General features: G+C 43.8%; 1 protein-coding gene across 1 annotated transcript in view; it reads left to right on the plus strand.

Annotated features, from left to right (window-relative positions):
• The window catches only part of LOC137619178 (zinc finger protein 721-like), a 177,023-nt gene extending 168,730 nt beyond the window's left edge, over positions 1–8,293 (plus strand). The window contains exon 6 of the mRNA XM_068349363.1: positions 5,474–8,293. Coding sequence (XP_068205464.1) covers positions 5,474–7,720 — 2,247 coding nt within the window. The 3' untranslated portion in view covers positions 7,721–8,293. The remainder of the gene's footprint in view (positions 1–5,473) is intronic.
• The last annotated feature ends 8,267 nt before the right edge of the window (positions 8,294–16,560 follow it).

Here is a 16,560-nt window from a genome sequence, read left to right on the forward strand (position 1 = left end):
CACTCGTTAAGAGGGAGGTGGAGGGGGGGTGGTATCGGGTGCCCTCACTCACAAGTCAGTGATGTTTCACCACTTTTGATTGCTGGCAGGACTTGTGGGAGACAGGTGAAGGCGGGACCATTTTTATAAATAGCTAAAGGTTTGTATCGTTATTAAATATACAAATTTCCAAATTTGTCATTTGTTCTGCCACTAAACAAACCTTGCGTTATTTAATAAGGACGACTCAGCTGTTAGGGAGGCGGTAGTCCGACCTCTACCTTGGTCATTGCCCCGGGTTTTTACCTGTACATAGTTAGACTATAACTGGGAAAAAAACCCTTGACACCTCGCTAAAAGGAGACATTGTGTAACACCTCGCTAAAAGGAGACATTGTGTAACACCTCGCTAAAAGGAGACATTGTGTAATGTGCTCGCAGTGGCCTTAGCAACCTCTTTGGTTGTGAGGAACTAGCAATATGACTGTGTAGGTAGGAATGTTCATAGTTTAAGAATAGGAATGCAAATAAAAAACATTCGCAATATCCACCTCGCGAGGAGTATCAGGAACATGTATAAGTATGAAGACTTAATAGGTTACACAAGGGAAATGGCTATTATCTGCAGATAGGCGAGGCCAGCGTGCAGAGGACACATGGGGCTGTTCCCCAAGAGAGGGGAAGATGAAAGAAAAAGGAGTCAGTCATGCTTAACATTCATACAGACTAACCACGGGTAACCAATGCCCTCAACCGTCTGCTACTTGTCCATCAAGGATCCTGAGTTATATTTAAACCACCTGTTGTGCAGCCACCACAGTACCAGTGGGTCACGTCTCACAGTTGTCTAATGCTTCCACACACCCGCTTGCAACACCTGCACCACAGAGTTGCGTTTAAATGTCAGGGACATACTTATGCCCCTGATGTCATGAGCTCCTGGTCGTCGATTAGGAGGAGGGTCAGGATTCAGTACATTGTTTGATAGAGAGACTTTAGAGAAAGAGGTGAAAAAGACGTAAGGAATGAAAGTGGAATCGGTTAAAAGCTGAAAGTACATGGGTAGAATACAAAATTGCAATGTGCCAATATAATTACCCACTAAGAAGGAAAGAAAGCGAAGCAGCAACAGACATGAATAAGTTATATCATTTCCTAAATGGTATAATGGGAAATGTAAAAAAGCTAACAGAGGGGCACAGTGACCAGGAACTAGCAAATAATTTTCTAGTATTCTTTAAAAACAAAATAGAAAATATACGTAGGTCATTTGCATATATTCAACATCAGATTAATGCTACACCAGATACACAGATAAAACTAATGTGATTCAATAATGTAACACTAGACGATATCACCAGGATTATCAAGAGAGCAAAGAAAACAAACTGTACGATCGATCCAGTGCCAATATCTGAATTAACTTGAGAGAAACTTTTCTTGTCTAGCTGCTATAGAGGATCTCTTTGAAAGCGCCCTCCAACATAGTGTGGACTTCGGCCTGAAGGTCCAGCTCGTTTGCGGATTCCTTCATATAGAAGCTGGATGGAACTGGATCTCGAGTCAGTGGAGGGGAAGATTGTGTGAATGGGATGCGATACCTTACACAAATCACAGAGGTTGTCCACGAATCTGCCCCGTGTTGCGTCCACCTCTTCCAGCGGCATTGCAGGCATCCCCCCACTGGTGGGCTGGTGAAAGGATTGCCCCCCTAGCTGTAGTGGCCGCCTCTGCCTCTTCCCGTACCACCTTTCCCTCCTCTGGAGGGTTTGGAGCCCTTTGGATCTCCGGCAGGAAAAGGCTGCCGTGACACCTTTTTAGAGGACCCTGCTGTCCTACTGGTCGAGGGTTTGGTGGGCTGTGGCTATTTCTTGGGAGGTGGAGGAGCCTTCCCATAGGGCCTGTTCGTCAAGGCCGTATAAAGGAGGGAATCCTTAGTGGATATTCTCCAACGCTCAGCAACCGTCTCGACATCCTCTGGCTTGAAGAGAAGTGTTCCTTCCAGAGTAGAGTTTCTGAGCCTTGATACTTTAGCTCTAGGAACCTGCTTGTGGAATCTTTCAATCACAGCATCTTGTCTCTTTAAGAATTACATTTTCCCAAGTTGGACAACCTGGTGGGAAAGGAACTCCAAGGTCCAAGTGCCTGACAAGAGAAAAGTCTCCATGGACCTTCTTGTACTCTCTTTTGATCAATCCTTGGTTTGCACAAGGTGGCCCACTGAATCCACCCATAGATCCAGCCATGGAGCAGCCTGCATGGCGTACTTTGTTGATGTGCTCTGAGGCAGAGAAAGTGCATGAAAGTCCAGAAAGCCTCTCTATGGGGACTCCTCTCGAAAGAGCCTCAAAACATAAAAGCCGGAATAGGTTTGTATTCCAATTAGTAACGCCTCCTCTGTTGGGCAAAAGGAGGCGGGAGGAACCGAGATGACGAACCAGCACGAAGCAAGCTGGAGGAGCCGGCGATCTGGGAGAATGCCCTCTTCCTGGCTGCCGTCATTTCCTTAGACCAAGGCGTGGTGGAACTGGTCTTAGGTGGTCTCAAAGTACCATGCATATGGTCCCTGCCTTCCTGAGGAGCTGCCACCGTGTTTGACAACCCATTAATAACCCTCATGCAGGCTAGGACTTGCTGGAAGGCGGATTCGGACTCCCGAGGTTCCGTCTTGTACTTGAACTTCAGACTCGCTGCCTTAGGGAAGTTGTTTTCGTCAAAGTCCAGGAGGTCATCCACCTCCAAGCTCTCATCAATAGGAGCCTGGGGTTGTCAAGTTCATCAAGAGGAAGAACGTCACGAGAGAAAATCGTGACTGGAGAACTTCTGGCCCTCTCTTGCATGAGGTTCTCACGATCTTTATAGATCTTAGGGACCGTCTTCGTAGCCTTAGGGTCCGTACGGGACGGCAAATGCTCTTCCAGCAAGGAAGGTCTGGAGGGTGCCGGTCATTCCTTAGGGGCCTTAACCTCTTTTGCTTGAGATTCAACGCCCTCCAGAGGGGGGCTGTAGTTTGATGGGAACTACCTTGATTGGAGAAGGAGAGAAATAAGGCACGTGAGAAATCTTGGGAGGCGAGCCTATGTCCATGCTCACCCTAGGGTGAAGAAGGTCTACATGAGGAAGGGTCTGTTTTGGCATCATCTTCCTCTGTCACACCGTCATAACTGGTGTAAGCTCCAGGGTGTTGAAGTCCTGCATCAGAACTTAGGCGCCTCTTGCACCTTCCCTTGTTCTCCCGATGGGAGAGATTGGCATCGGTGGAACTGGGTCCCTAGCACAAGTTGGCCACTTCCTGGGGTCAGTAGGAAAGGTAGAGGAAGAAGAGAAGGAAACCGACTTCTCCAACGGGATGACCTAGGTAGAGGCAACAACCGGCCTCTGCCTAGGAGGAATCTGCGGTGGTTTAGGAGGATCTGCTGTGGCCAAAGTGACCATCTCAATAAGGTTGTCGAAGCGTAATGGCTGTTCGCCAACAGATGACAGGTCCGAGGTGTCCATGGGGAGGCCTGGAGGTGGAGAATGCTTCCTCGCAGGTTGTCACCTTGGAACCTGAAACTGTGGGGAAGATGGAAGAGGAACAGGCATCAGTTGGTCTTTTGATGTCATCCCCGGTTGTTCTGGAGAAATAGGAACGCCAGCGTACCTATTCAGAGTGTGTTTGAAGCTTTCTCATAAAGGGACGGGCCTTCCACTAGCTGCCGCTGAGGTCGAGGACTCTTGAGGAAACTCTTTGCTCATCAATGCTTGTGAAAAGTTTGCGAGTGCTCAGGAACATACAATTAATGTGCAGGGATGAGCGATTCGTGAGGAAGAGCGAGTGATTCTTGAGCAAGAGTTTGAGAATAAGGAGGAGAATACTTTGGAGACCATCGACGAGTGGGCAAACGATGATCAGGCAGGCGAACTGCGAGAAGACGAGCGGTGTGATGGCGAGCAACACAGGCAAATGACATGTTGGTGACCATCATGATGGAGATCCTCTGAAAGGCGCGTGATGCATCAGCAAATGATGCGTAGGGGAGCGTCGCGTAGGAGATCGTCATGAAGGCGAGTGGCGCGCGTAGGAGAACGTCGCACTGGAGAGCATCGCATTGGCAAGCATCGTGATAATGAGTGACGTGGCAGGGAGCATCGCGATAGTGAGTGCTGCGTCAGGGAGCGTCGCATAGGAGATCAACGAGAAGGCGATTGGCAAGTTGGGGGAGTAAAGCGTTGGCGAACGACGAGCTGGAGATCCTAGCGTCAGGGATCAGTGCACTAGAGAATGCTGAGCAGGAGAGCGTCATCTGGTGGGAGATATTTTGGAGTGACGAGACAGCGAACAACTTGTCGGAAGGTCTTGTCCTGACGAACGGTGAGCAGAAGGCGAGCGTGTAATTGGAGAACGACGATCAGAAAAGGAACGGCGCTCAGAAGAGCATCAACCACGCGCCGGCGAGTGATGATCACAAGATGTTGAGTGACAATCCCACGGAGACCAACGATCATAAACAGGAGACCAACGAGAAGATAGCTTATCTTGCTAACTGGAGTGCTGGCTTGCGGATGACGAACGTAGAGGACTGTGATCCCCGGAAGACAAGGAGGTTCGAAGATGGTGGGAGGACTCATTGTATGCAGGAGGTCGTCAAAGAGAGGGCTAACGGGTGCGAGGGTCACAAAAAACACTGGGAAGGCGAGAGATGGGCCTCGCACACAGCCAGCATGTCTACAGGAGATTGTGGTGTCTGTCTCGACCGAGGATATGAAGGAGCTACAAGTGTGCCCTTCAGGTTCTGGACATACGTGCATGAGGAGCATCAAAGAGAAAAATCACACCTGTAAGAGAGAAAGCAGTTTGAAAAGCAATGGTCTGTATAGCCAAGTGTTAGCCCACCTAAACGTGAGTCTCCATAGTTAAGAGGTAAAATCTTTGTATTTGGTGCCGGACCAAATGACAAATTTGGAAATCATTTGTATTTCCCCTAACCATACAAACCTGAAGCTCTTTACGCATACTGGCCTGCCATCACCTACCCCATGAAGTCGTGCCTGCAATTGCTAAGTGACTCCTGTTAGCTACTGCGAGTGTGACCAGGGTGGTTGATCTACCCCTCCCCCCCCCCCCACTAACTAGCAGAAGCTAGTTACACCTCGCTAAATGTTTCAATGCTAGTTTCAGCTGTTGCCACATATATCTCTCCATAGTAAAGAGCTTCAGGTTCGTATGGTTAGGTAAAATACAAATTACTTTTGAAATTTGTTAATTAGGTCAAAAATTGTCATTTTATTTCAGAAATCTCCAACATTATCATCTTGCCCTTCTCCACTGATAGTTATTCTCTATTCTTTCAGACTTCAGACTTTTTATAGCAAAGGAAAGAAACATCCAACTCTTGTGACAAGATTGTGTAAACTACTGAAGATATCTGCAAGAGAAAGAGTACTCGGAAAAAGGAAGAAGGGTCTGTGTTGCTTTTTGCTGTAGAAAGTTTAGCGTTAACTATGTATTTATAAACCGTTGAAGATAATACTGATGAAAATGTCATCTTTTGATGGTGAGAGGATGACGGACTCTGAATCATCAGAATTTCCAATAAAAAGCGAAATGGAAGATTCGTTTCCACACACTGAAGTGAAATTGGAGAATCATGATATTTTTGTGAGTGATGGACTCTGTGATGATGGCTCTGATTTCAAGGATCCAGAAATAGAATTCAAAGGAGAACCAGAAGTATTTGAGTCGAGCGAAAGTGACATTAAATATCCTTTGGACTCTGATGCCTCAGTGAGTGAGGAGGATTTACAAATCAGCAAGAGGGAAGTCAATCAAAAGGAGAAGAGTGTAGAGACAGGTGTGAAAGAGGATTGTGGCATACAGCTGGGATCCAATAGGAAAGAGGATGAAGGAGAGGGAAAAGAAAAGGGGAAAGAATGTTTACAGAAAGAGGAGGAACAGATCGAAAACAGTGGCTGTGAAAAACCTCTTTGTCAGGAAAGTGAGTCTGAAACTCACTCTGATGTTGGTACGCGCGAGAAGTCATTGGTGGGTGGGAATTATGAAAAACAATTTAGTGGAGCCGCTGAACCCAATACCCATAAGCTAATTAACCCTGGAAGCCAGTTCAGATGCAGAGACTGTAACAAAGCATTTTCTACTGAAATTGATCTTAAAGAACATTATGAAAGTCACCCTTGCAGAAGGTCTTTCAAGTGTAGTGAATGTGGCAAAGTCTTTGTTTGGAAAACTGCTCTCATGAGACATTTAAAAATTCACAGTGGGGAGAAACCTTTCAAGTGCAGTGTTTGCGATAAAGCATTTTCTCTGAAAGGTTATCTCAAAGACCATCATAAAGTTCACACTGGAGAGAAGCCATTCAAGTGCAGTGTTTGCGAAAAAGCCTTTACTAAGAAACGTATTCTCGTAGAGCATCATAAAATTCACACTAAGGAGAGGCCATTTATGTGCACTGTCTGTGGAAAAGCATTCACTCAGAGAGGTCACCTTAGATATCATCACAGAATTCACACTGAGGAGAATCCATTTAAGTGCGATATCTGTGGCAAAGCATTTGATAGGAGTTCTAGTCTCACAGCACATTATAGAATTCATACTGGGGAGAAGCCGTATAAGTGTAATGACTGTGACAAAGCATTTTTTGCAAAAGCGAGACTCGCAATCCATTGTAAAATTCACACAGGAGAGAAGCCATTTAAGTGTAGTGTCTGTGACAAAGCATTTTATGAAAAAGCTAAACTCGCAATCCATTGTAAAGTTCACACAGGAGAAAAGCCATTCAAGTGTAATGACTGTGGCAAAGAATTTTCTGTGAAAGCTAGACTCGCAGTCCATTGTAGAATTCACACAGGAGAAAAGCCATTTAAGTGTAGTGTCTGTGACAAAGCATTTTCGGAGAGAGGTACTCTCGAAGAACATTATAAAAATCACACCGGGAAGTCATATAAGTGCAGTGTATGTGACAAAGCATTTTCTCACAAAGGTAGTCTGACTAGACATTATCTAATCCACACTGATGAGAAGCCATTCAAGTGTAGTGTGTGCGACAAAGCATTTTTTCAAAGATGTGATCTTGCAGCTCATATCAGAATTCACACTGGGGAGAGGCCATTCAAGTGTAGTGTCTGTGACAAAACATTTTCGCTGAAAGGTAGTCTCACAAAACATTATAAAAATCACACCGAGAAGTCCGAAAAGTCAGAGAAGTCCGTGAAGTTCGAGAAGTCCGAGAAGTCATTCAAGTGCAGCGTCTGTGACAAAGCATTTGCTGATTTGCGTATACTGACAAGACATCATATAATCCACACTGGAGAGAAGCCATTCAAGTGCAGTGTCTGTGACAAAGCGTTTTCTCTGAAATGTAATTTAAAAGATCATCATAAAATTCACACCGGGGAGAAGCCATTCAAGTGCAGCATCTGCGACCGATGGTTTGCTCAGAAAAGTGCATTAATAGTTCATCATAGAACTCACACTGGAGAGAAGCCATATAAATGCAGTGTCTGCAATAGAGCATTTGCTCAACCTTCTGGTCTCAAAAACCATTATACAACTCACACTGGAGAAAAGCTATTCAAATGTAGTGTCTGTGGCAAATCATTTGCTCGGAGAAGTGGTCTTTTAGCACATAATAAAATTCACACCAGGGATGGGTTAACCGTTAAGCAAAATGAGCCTGTGCTTAGTACCCCAAGGGAAGGATCCACCGCTGATTCATCATTCGTGGAGATTCAGAAACCATAACCGTGCTGAATGAAACCTGTTCCGTGAAGTGGTTCACAAAAGCAAAAACTAGCAAAAAATAAATGAGAAAAATTTGTAATTAAAGGAATTATTAGTTATAATGATTTTAATATTTTGGGACAACAGTTAAAGAAATAAATTTTTGAAGAGTGCGATTATTGGGAACGTCTTGAGGCGTGTCATAACTATTATTAGTATGTTAGCTGAACGTGACTTGGCTTTTCGAGGAATAGAAGAAGGGTTTTGATCATCGCAAAAAGGAATTTTATTAGGGCTAAATGAACTTAACCCAGTTTGATCCACTTTTAGGAAAATGGCTGAAAAGAAAATCCTTCTTGGACGACCAAAGGTCCATTCGTTCATTGTTGACGAATTAAAATCTTCCGTATGTTTTTAACATTAATGGTCAGAAAGTGTTCAGCTGAACGTTCATTTTCTCAGTTGTAGCCTGTTGAAGGTGCTACAGTAATGTAGGCTAGATGCCTTATCTCTATCAAGTATAGAAGCAGATGTGTTACGTAAGATCGCTTTTGAGGATCTGATTAGAATAAGCAGGACACTTTTTAAATGTCAGTGAAAGTATACTAAAATATAAAAGGATTTTCTTACTGTCAGTGTTTTTTAACCCTGGATAGGTACGCTCCTCGGACACCCCTTTAAGGATATACTCGGACGCGAACGACCCCGACGCCAAAAAAAATTCTTGAAAAATCAGTTTTTGCAGTAACCTCCTTTTTTCTTTTGCCAAAAAAAACTTCAATGAATGCTTAAAACAACTGTAAAGATAAATACTACTCATCTGCAGAAAAACTATTTATTATAAATATTTTAAAAAATTAAGTAGAAAAAAAAGACCTGACATAAAAATTCATAAAAAAAAAGTTTATACATATATACACAAATCCTTTTAGGAATTGATTTTTGAATGTTTAGGACACATCTTGATGTATTTTGGATGAAGTCAGACCCATGGAGGTGAAGATCTGAAATGAGAAAAAAAGGGTAACTTTTTTTGGCCAAAAAAATTTGTCCAAATTTCATGAATTTTTTTGGGTACCCAAATGAAATAGGAAGTGGCTAATTTTTTTAGGGAATAAACATATGTTATCCTAAAATAGAAATATGTAAAAAAATCTTCATTATTTTGTAAATTACATTTATATCAGGGGCCATATCTAAAGGTAATTTTTTGAGTACTTAGAAATTTCGTAAAAAAATACATATATTTAATATATAATATGATATTTATGCAGGTAAAAATATACCAAAATATCACAAATTCTATAGGGAACAAGAATATATATAGATAGGGCAGCTTACGCTTCGGATATGTCCACAAAATGGCCGCCAACCACACTGACTCAGACTCCCTAATCTGCCACTTGAAATGTAGGAGGGGTATGTCAATTTCAAGGTGTTATTTACTAATCTAATTATTATTGGATATGCATAAAAATTGTATGTGGGTTGCTGGATAATTGTCGATTATTTTACGACTATAAAATTAAAATTCTGACCCAAAAAAAAAATTTTTTTGAAGGGAAATAAAATCGAAAAAAAAAATGTAAAACAATATAATATTTTAGCTAAAAAAATTTGATGATATTCAATCAAAAAAAAAGTAAACAAAATTTTCCGACAAATAAACATCTAGAGGAATCATTACTCTGTGATAGTTCCTTAGTACGTAGTAATTTTGAAAGATTTGGGAAAAAACGAAAAAATGGCAATCACCGGAAAATCGAACACATACCTATATATACGCCATATCTGGCTAAAAAAAAGATAGGCATGGGTAGCCAGATCATCTAGAAATACTTTCCAACACTATAAAAATATAAGTTTTGCGACACTACTTGCCAATTCCTTACGGTAACATGACTAAGCAAAAAAATGCAAAACAAATAAAAAAGGGCACTCGGGGAAAAATGCCCAACATTCTAATATACGGCATCTCAGATAAAAAAAAAGACATGCACGTGTTAGCCCAACCATCAAGGCACACTTTCTAACACATAAACATGAAAAAAAAATCAATAATATACGGCAATTCCTTACTACGTAGTAAATTTTTACAAATATTGAAAAAAAACAGAAATTGGCAACCGCAGTTAAATACCCAATATACCAATAACTACGTCGTATCTGACAAAAACAAAATCACGCATGGGTAGCCAGATCATCTAAACACACTTTCCAACACTAAAAAAGCAAAAGTTTTACGACACTATTTCGCAATATCTTACGGAAAAATGACTTGGCAAAAAAATGAAAAAGGGGTACTCGCGGTAAAATGCCCGACATTCTAATATACGGCATCTCAGATAAAAAAAAAGACATGCACGTGTTAGCCCAACCATCAAGGCACACTTTCTAACACATAAACATGAAAAAAAAATGAATAATATACGGCAATTCCTTACTACGTAGTAATTTTTACAAATATTGAAAAAAAACAGAAATTGGTAACCGCAGTTAAATACCCAATATACCAATAACTACGTCGTATCTGACAAAAACAAAGTCATGCATGGGTAGCCAGATCATCTAGACACACTTTCCAACACTAAACAAGCAAAAGTTTTACGACACTATTTGGCAATATCTTACGGAAAAATGACTTGGCAAAAAAATGAAAAAAAATGAAAAAGGGCCAATCGCGGTAAAATGGTCCTCGTGGTGATGAACGACATTTTAACTAAAAAAAAAATCATGCACATGGTAGCCAAACAATCCACCAAGACTTTCCACAACTGATAACCTATACAAGTTGCACCATTCTACGACAATTTCATAATACGTAATAACTTTGATAATTATGCAAACTACCTTAGAAGGGTAAACTCGGTCGCGAAAGACCCCGACTCGTCTCAGAAATCGGGGAAGGAGTACAGCTACAGCAATGCACATCTGGACACTACTAGAGCGTGTAGGGGAGACACCTCCTGCAGGTCGATCACCCACAAATTCAGTCACGGGGCTGAGTCACGTGAGAAAAACCTGTTTTTTTTTTACGCTCGGGGTCGCGAACGACCCACCGTACCTATCCAGGGTTAATTTCAACGGATACATTTTTCTTTTTTGTGGTTTATGTTAAAAAGTCACTAGGAAACTTTAAATCAAAGTGAATGTATACACAAATAAACATTGTTTTCTTTTTGCTACAAGTTTTGTTTGATTTCAAGGGATAAAATTTTGTGTGGCTCATTTATGTATTTCAATTTATTTATATGTATTGGGTTCCAAATTCTTAACCCTTAACCCCCAGGCGTTTTTTTTTCCAAGCACATTTTGCAATATATATTTTTTAAATTGCTCTAACAGCTTTAATTTTCGTCATAGAGAGGTCAGGTTGGTCTCATTCTTTTGGAAAATGCCTGAAGTTTCTCATAAAATTATCAAAAATATGCAAAAAAAAATTTAAATAGCAGTTTTTTACAAGGACGTACCAGTATATCCATGGGGGTAAAGGGATGAGTTTTTTGAAACGTACCAGTACGTCCATTGGGAGTAAAAGGGTTAAGTGCTTATGGCCTGTAAAAGGAGAATCCATTTAGGTGCTATGTTTTTGACAAAGGAAATCTTGTGTTTTGGATCATTTGAAGATTTTTGCTGTAGAAAATTTGCAAGGAGTTGGGAAAGTCATGTTCTTTAGAAAAGAGGAGAATGCTGTTATAGAGCGATTCAATTTCCATACTTGCTAGACTCTAGTTGTGCTCTAGTTAGTTTAATTAAGTGGAATTGAGACAGGTACTTTGCAGATGATTCTTTATTTGGTTTTTACAAACGAGTTGAATAAAATTTTGATTAAGCGAGAGAGATATGTCTGATTGAATGATGTATTTTGTGTTTCCCTGGTGATGTTCAGTTTCTTGTGGTGTCATCTCTGATGGGTCGTCTGTTGTTAGCTAGTTATGCACCTCTTCATTGACAGTTAGAATCCCGAACAGTATTTGTGGAAATTGTACTTTGTTCCAGCACTAACAAACCTTCCGTTGTTTACATGGGATATCTCTTTCGGCAAAGCTAGAAGGCAGCCAATAGACTGAAAGAAAATGTGTGGTGGCAACTCTACCTGCCTACTGTCGTGGGTCAGTAGGGAGTGGCTGGGCAGTGCCCTAGCACACCTATCTCTACTCACAGCTCACAGAGCTGCCTCACTTTTCTCTTTTGGCTGGTTGAGATCGGACGTATCTCTCTTCCCAGGGCTCGCTATTAGACATACAACCATTGCTTTATGCACTTTCTCTTTTCAGGTGTGAGTGTGCTCCTTCTTCTGACACTCCCTTGCATACCTTGCAGTACCTTCGTGTCCTCCGTGGACACAGATCACCATCCGCTGTGTCCTGCCTGACGGGCGTCGCTGCGAGCAGGCTTTGCCCTGCAACGAGTTTCGGGTGTGGTCGGCCTTACAGTGGGAGAAGTTCGGGCAGGAAGAAGAAAGTTAAGAGAGATCTTTCTCCCACGGAGTCTACCTCCGCAAGGAAAAAGAGTTTGGCTTTTTTCCGCTCTCCTGGATTGCTTTCCTAATCTCCTTCTCACCCACCTTCCTCTGGGAATCGGTCGAGTAGGAGCGCAGACTGACTTACTCCTTGGCAACCTTGGGGTGCTGGGGATGTTGATGCTGTATCTTCACCTCCAGTCGCTGAAGAACCATTTTCCGTTGCAAATGTGTTGCAGGCCTGGCTGTTGTTGGGCGTTTAGGATCACCTATACAAGCTTTACACTCACCCGAACCCCATTTACGAGGTTCAAGAGATCATTAACAATCTAAGCGTTCATTCCATGGACGTTCGCGTGATAGCACTATGCGCTCATGCCATAAAGACCGTAGGTCATCGCAGTCATGGTGTAAGTCTTCTAGGAAACACCCTTGATCAAGAACGCACTGCTCAAGATCAAGTTCATCTTCGTGCTCCTCCTCTAGATACACACGATCACAAGCCTTGCTCTCATGATTACGGACGTCACGCACGTGATCAAGATCACTGGCCTCGTGCTCACAATTACGAGCTTCACGCTCTCAAAGTCTCACGCTAAGTACTTGGGATCAAGACGATCACGATCACGAGGCAAGCATTCTAGATAGTGAGCTAGATGCTCTTCTAGATGACATCGTAGATGTGTGCGCTTTCTGTCAGCGCACGGCGCCACATCTCCTGACCCTCCTTCCAATCGACCTCAAACCGTACAAAAAAATGAGATAGACCAACAATTAGGGAAGCCTCTGTCAAGATTACCTCCAGCACCTTTCAAAGCCTGGGGTATTTTTAGGAAACGTTTGCCTACGCAACGCACCCCTCTATCAGCTCTGCTGCACTCAAACGCTTTCCCACCTAGTACGTTGGCCCACTCAGAGGCTCCTAGCCCCCCATCTTCAAGTGAGCAGAGTGCCCCTTCAGCACAAGAGCTCCAGAGGCCTTCTACTTCTTGCTTGCCCTCAGTTGTTTGTGAAAAAGTGACTTCTGCTTGGGATTCGCCAGCCATTGAGTGCGTATCTCTTGATTCCCCTTGTGAATCGCGTGCGTCCACACCCATTCCACTCTTTGTAGCGAGTAAAGCGTCTCCAATAGCAAGTCCAACTGCAGAACAGGCGAGCGTCTCGAGGGCTGAGGCCAAGGTTTCGCTTGCTAGTGAGAATTTAACTTCAACAACATTCTCCGATACTGACAGCTCTAGCATTAGGCCAGTGCATTTTCCAGAGCGCTTTAAGGAACCTCCCAACAAATACACAAACTTTCTTATCTCTCCTGATTGCCCAGTGCGCATCACTAAAGAGCTTCTCATGATGCCTAAGAGGCTTCCTCCACCAGAAACCGGCCCCTCGGAACAACATCCTAAGCGCCGGTCTCCTCCCTCATGATTCCCTAAGGAAGCTTGCGACTTGTCTCGGGCTTGAGAGCTCCCTTCCTGGTTTAACACCTTGGTGTCGTCTCTGCAAAAGGGGCTGAGGTTGCTTGTGCCACCTGCCCAACCTTCTCCTCATCCATGAGTGACTGCTTGTATACCTCTGAACATGTCTTCGGTGGATGCTCCTTCTGACCCAAGGAGAAGGTCTGCTCAGAGTTCTGTTCCTTTGGTGTTTAGATCAACACCACGTCGACCCAACACCAAGGAGATATAGGGCTCTGCAGCTGACCCACCTACTGGACCTCTCCCTTTAACACCAGTCAAGTCAGGTGACAGTATGATGGCCAAGCAGAGAAGTAGGATGAAGCGTGTGATTCCACCACATGCAGATACCATCCATCTGCGTACTAGCAGAGACATGGTTTCTCCTCGGGAGATTACTATCCACCCCTTTGATCCCAAACCCATTGAAGTTGTTCCTCTGGATCAATGCCCTGTATTTCTCCCCCTCCAGGAGGAAATCACAGCTCCCAAATCATAGAAGCCTAAAGAACTGCAAGTTTCTTCGGAAACCACAGTCCTGGAGAAACATTTCTTCCTAGGAAGGAGTCTAAGGATTCCATAATGGTTCCGAAGAATTCCAAGGCGAGGGAATCTCAGAGACAGGAACAGGCGAAGAGGTCTCCCGAGGCAGGGCCATCTCAGGATCCAGATGACGACTTTGACCTACTCCAGGGTCTCTCAGATTAAAGTTCGGAAATAGATGAATTCAAGGACATTGACAAAGAATTCCTCCCTAAAGCAGAAAGTCCGAAATAGCACTCTGAAGCCAAGCGCAAAGAGTGGGAACATGCCTTCTGGCAAGTCCTTGCGTGCATGAGAACCTTCAACAAGTTTTCGGATACCTGCTGGACACCACAAGGTTCTGGATCGTATCCTTGGATCCCAAAAACCACCTGAGACCAGTGCAGCTCTTCCCTGGTCTAAAGGTCTTAAAGCAGCCAGATGAAAAGCTATCTCTCGGGTAGCAGATGCCTCTAGCTCTCTTAGAGCAGGGTCTTCCACTTGATCTTTGCCACTACCTTTTGTACTCCAAAGGAAGTATTTCGAGATATAGCAAGATCCTCGTTCTACTCTGACTCTAGACCCGTCAGCGGAATCTCTCACACCGAACGTTCCACTGCATAGACTATCCTCCTTGAGAGCCTCCCTTTCTGCCTCTGAGCTACTCAACATAGAGCGAGGTGCAAGGTATGCCATGCAGGCTGCTTTGTGCCTCGATCTATGGTTCGGGTTGTTGGGACACATTGTTTGCTCTGCAGATCTTTCCAAGAAGACAATCAGGCGGTCCTTGGAATCCTTCCTTCTGTCCGTTACTGGACATTGGAATTCCTTTTGCATTACGCAGTCAACTTTGTGAAGGGATACAGTGATAGGAAGATTCTACAGGCAGGTGCCAAACGTGGAGGTGACCCGCCTTTGGAACTCGACCCCCGAGGGACCTTCCCTCTTCAATCCTGAAAAGTTGGAATGAGCAGCTGACATGTAGAGAAAATCCTCCAAGGATTCTCTCCTCCATAGAGCCATGACTCAAGGTCATCAGTCTCGGCCTTATGGGATTGCTCCTCGACCCCCAGAGGTCATTCTAACTTTTCCCATCCCTCGACATCAAAAACTAAGGTGTCTAAGAAGCTGTTTTATTCCAAGGGCCAGAAAGGTGGGAAGTCATTCAGAGGAAGGAAAGGTGGTCTCAAACAGATCTCCAGGCTTCTACAGCCGACTTTTTCTGGGGAAAAAGGCGACTGGAGGATGGAGACCAGTCATAGATCTCTCATCCCTGAACAAGTCTGTCCTTCAAACTTTGTTCAGGATGTAGACAGCAGACACAGTCATTCAAGCAGCAAGACCAATGGACTTCACGTGTACATCGGATCTCCAGGACGCATACTTCCAGATCCCAGTCCATACGTCTTCAAGGAAGTATCTAAGGTTCATACACGAAGGAAGACACTATCAATTCAAAGTTCTCCGTTTCAGTCTCTCAACAGCACCCCAGGTCTTCACCAGGGTGTTCACCCTAGTGTCAACATGGGCTCACAAGAACGGCATTCATCTCCTAAGATACCTAGACAACTGGCTAGTATTGGCAGAACATGCTTTTTGAGTTTTGTCAGTATCTGGGGATCGTGATAAATCTCAAGAAGTTATCCCTCCAATGACATCTCAAGTACTTGTGGGACCAGCACACCCAGTTTCCTGGACACCCTAGTGCCAATGGGCCAGGAACAACTTAACGGATCTGCTATTGTGGTTGGCAGAGGTGAATCTCTGCAAGGGCCAAGATCTTCTCGTCCATCCTCCAAATTTGTTGCTCTTCACAGACGCATCGAAACAAGGGTGGGGGGCCCACTTGCTGCACCACACAATATCAGGCCTTTGGTCCAAATCCAGTATATAAATCTCGTAGAGATGAGAGCAGCCTTCCTAGCCCTCAAACAGTTCTATCAGATGCTGATGGGTCACTCGGTGGTGTTGATGAGCGACAACACAACAGTAGCAGCTTATATAAAGAAACAAGGTGGTACCTTTTCGCAGCAACTATGCCATCTTGCAGTAGAGATACTAAGATGGGCAGAAGATCATTCGGTAACACCGTCAGCTTGCTTCATTCCGGGTAAAAGGAATGTGCTCGCAGACAATCTGAGCAGAGCGACTCAGGTAGTGGGCTCCGAATGATCTTTGATTCCTCTGATAGCCAACAAAGTCCTAACTTTGGCGGGTTCCCTGACTGTGGACCTGTTCGCAACATCCCTGAACTTAAGGCTCCCGCTTTACTGTTCCCCAGTCCCAGACCCTGAGTCTATGGCAGGATATATTTCAACAACGGTGTGACACTGATGTGTACGCCTTTCCCCCATTTTGTGTGATGAGAGGCTTACTCAACAAGACCAGAGCATCCAAAAATCTAATGATGACCCTCATAGCTTTGC

Source organism: Palaemon carinicauda, chromosome 25 (assembly GCF_036898095.1).
Source record: "Palaemon carinicauda isolate YSFRI2023 chromosome 25, ASM3689809v2, whole genome shotgun sequence".
Lineage (NCBI taxonomy): Eukaryota > Metazoa > Arthropoda > Malacostraca > Decapoda > Palaemonidae > Palaemon > Palaemon carinicauda.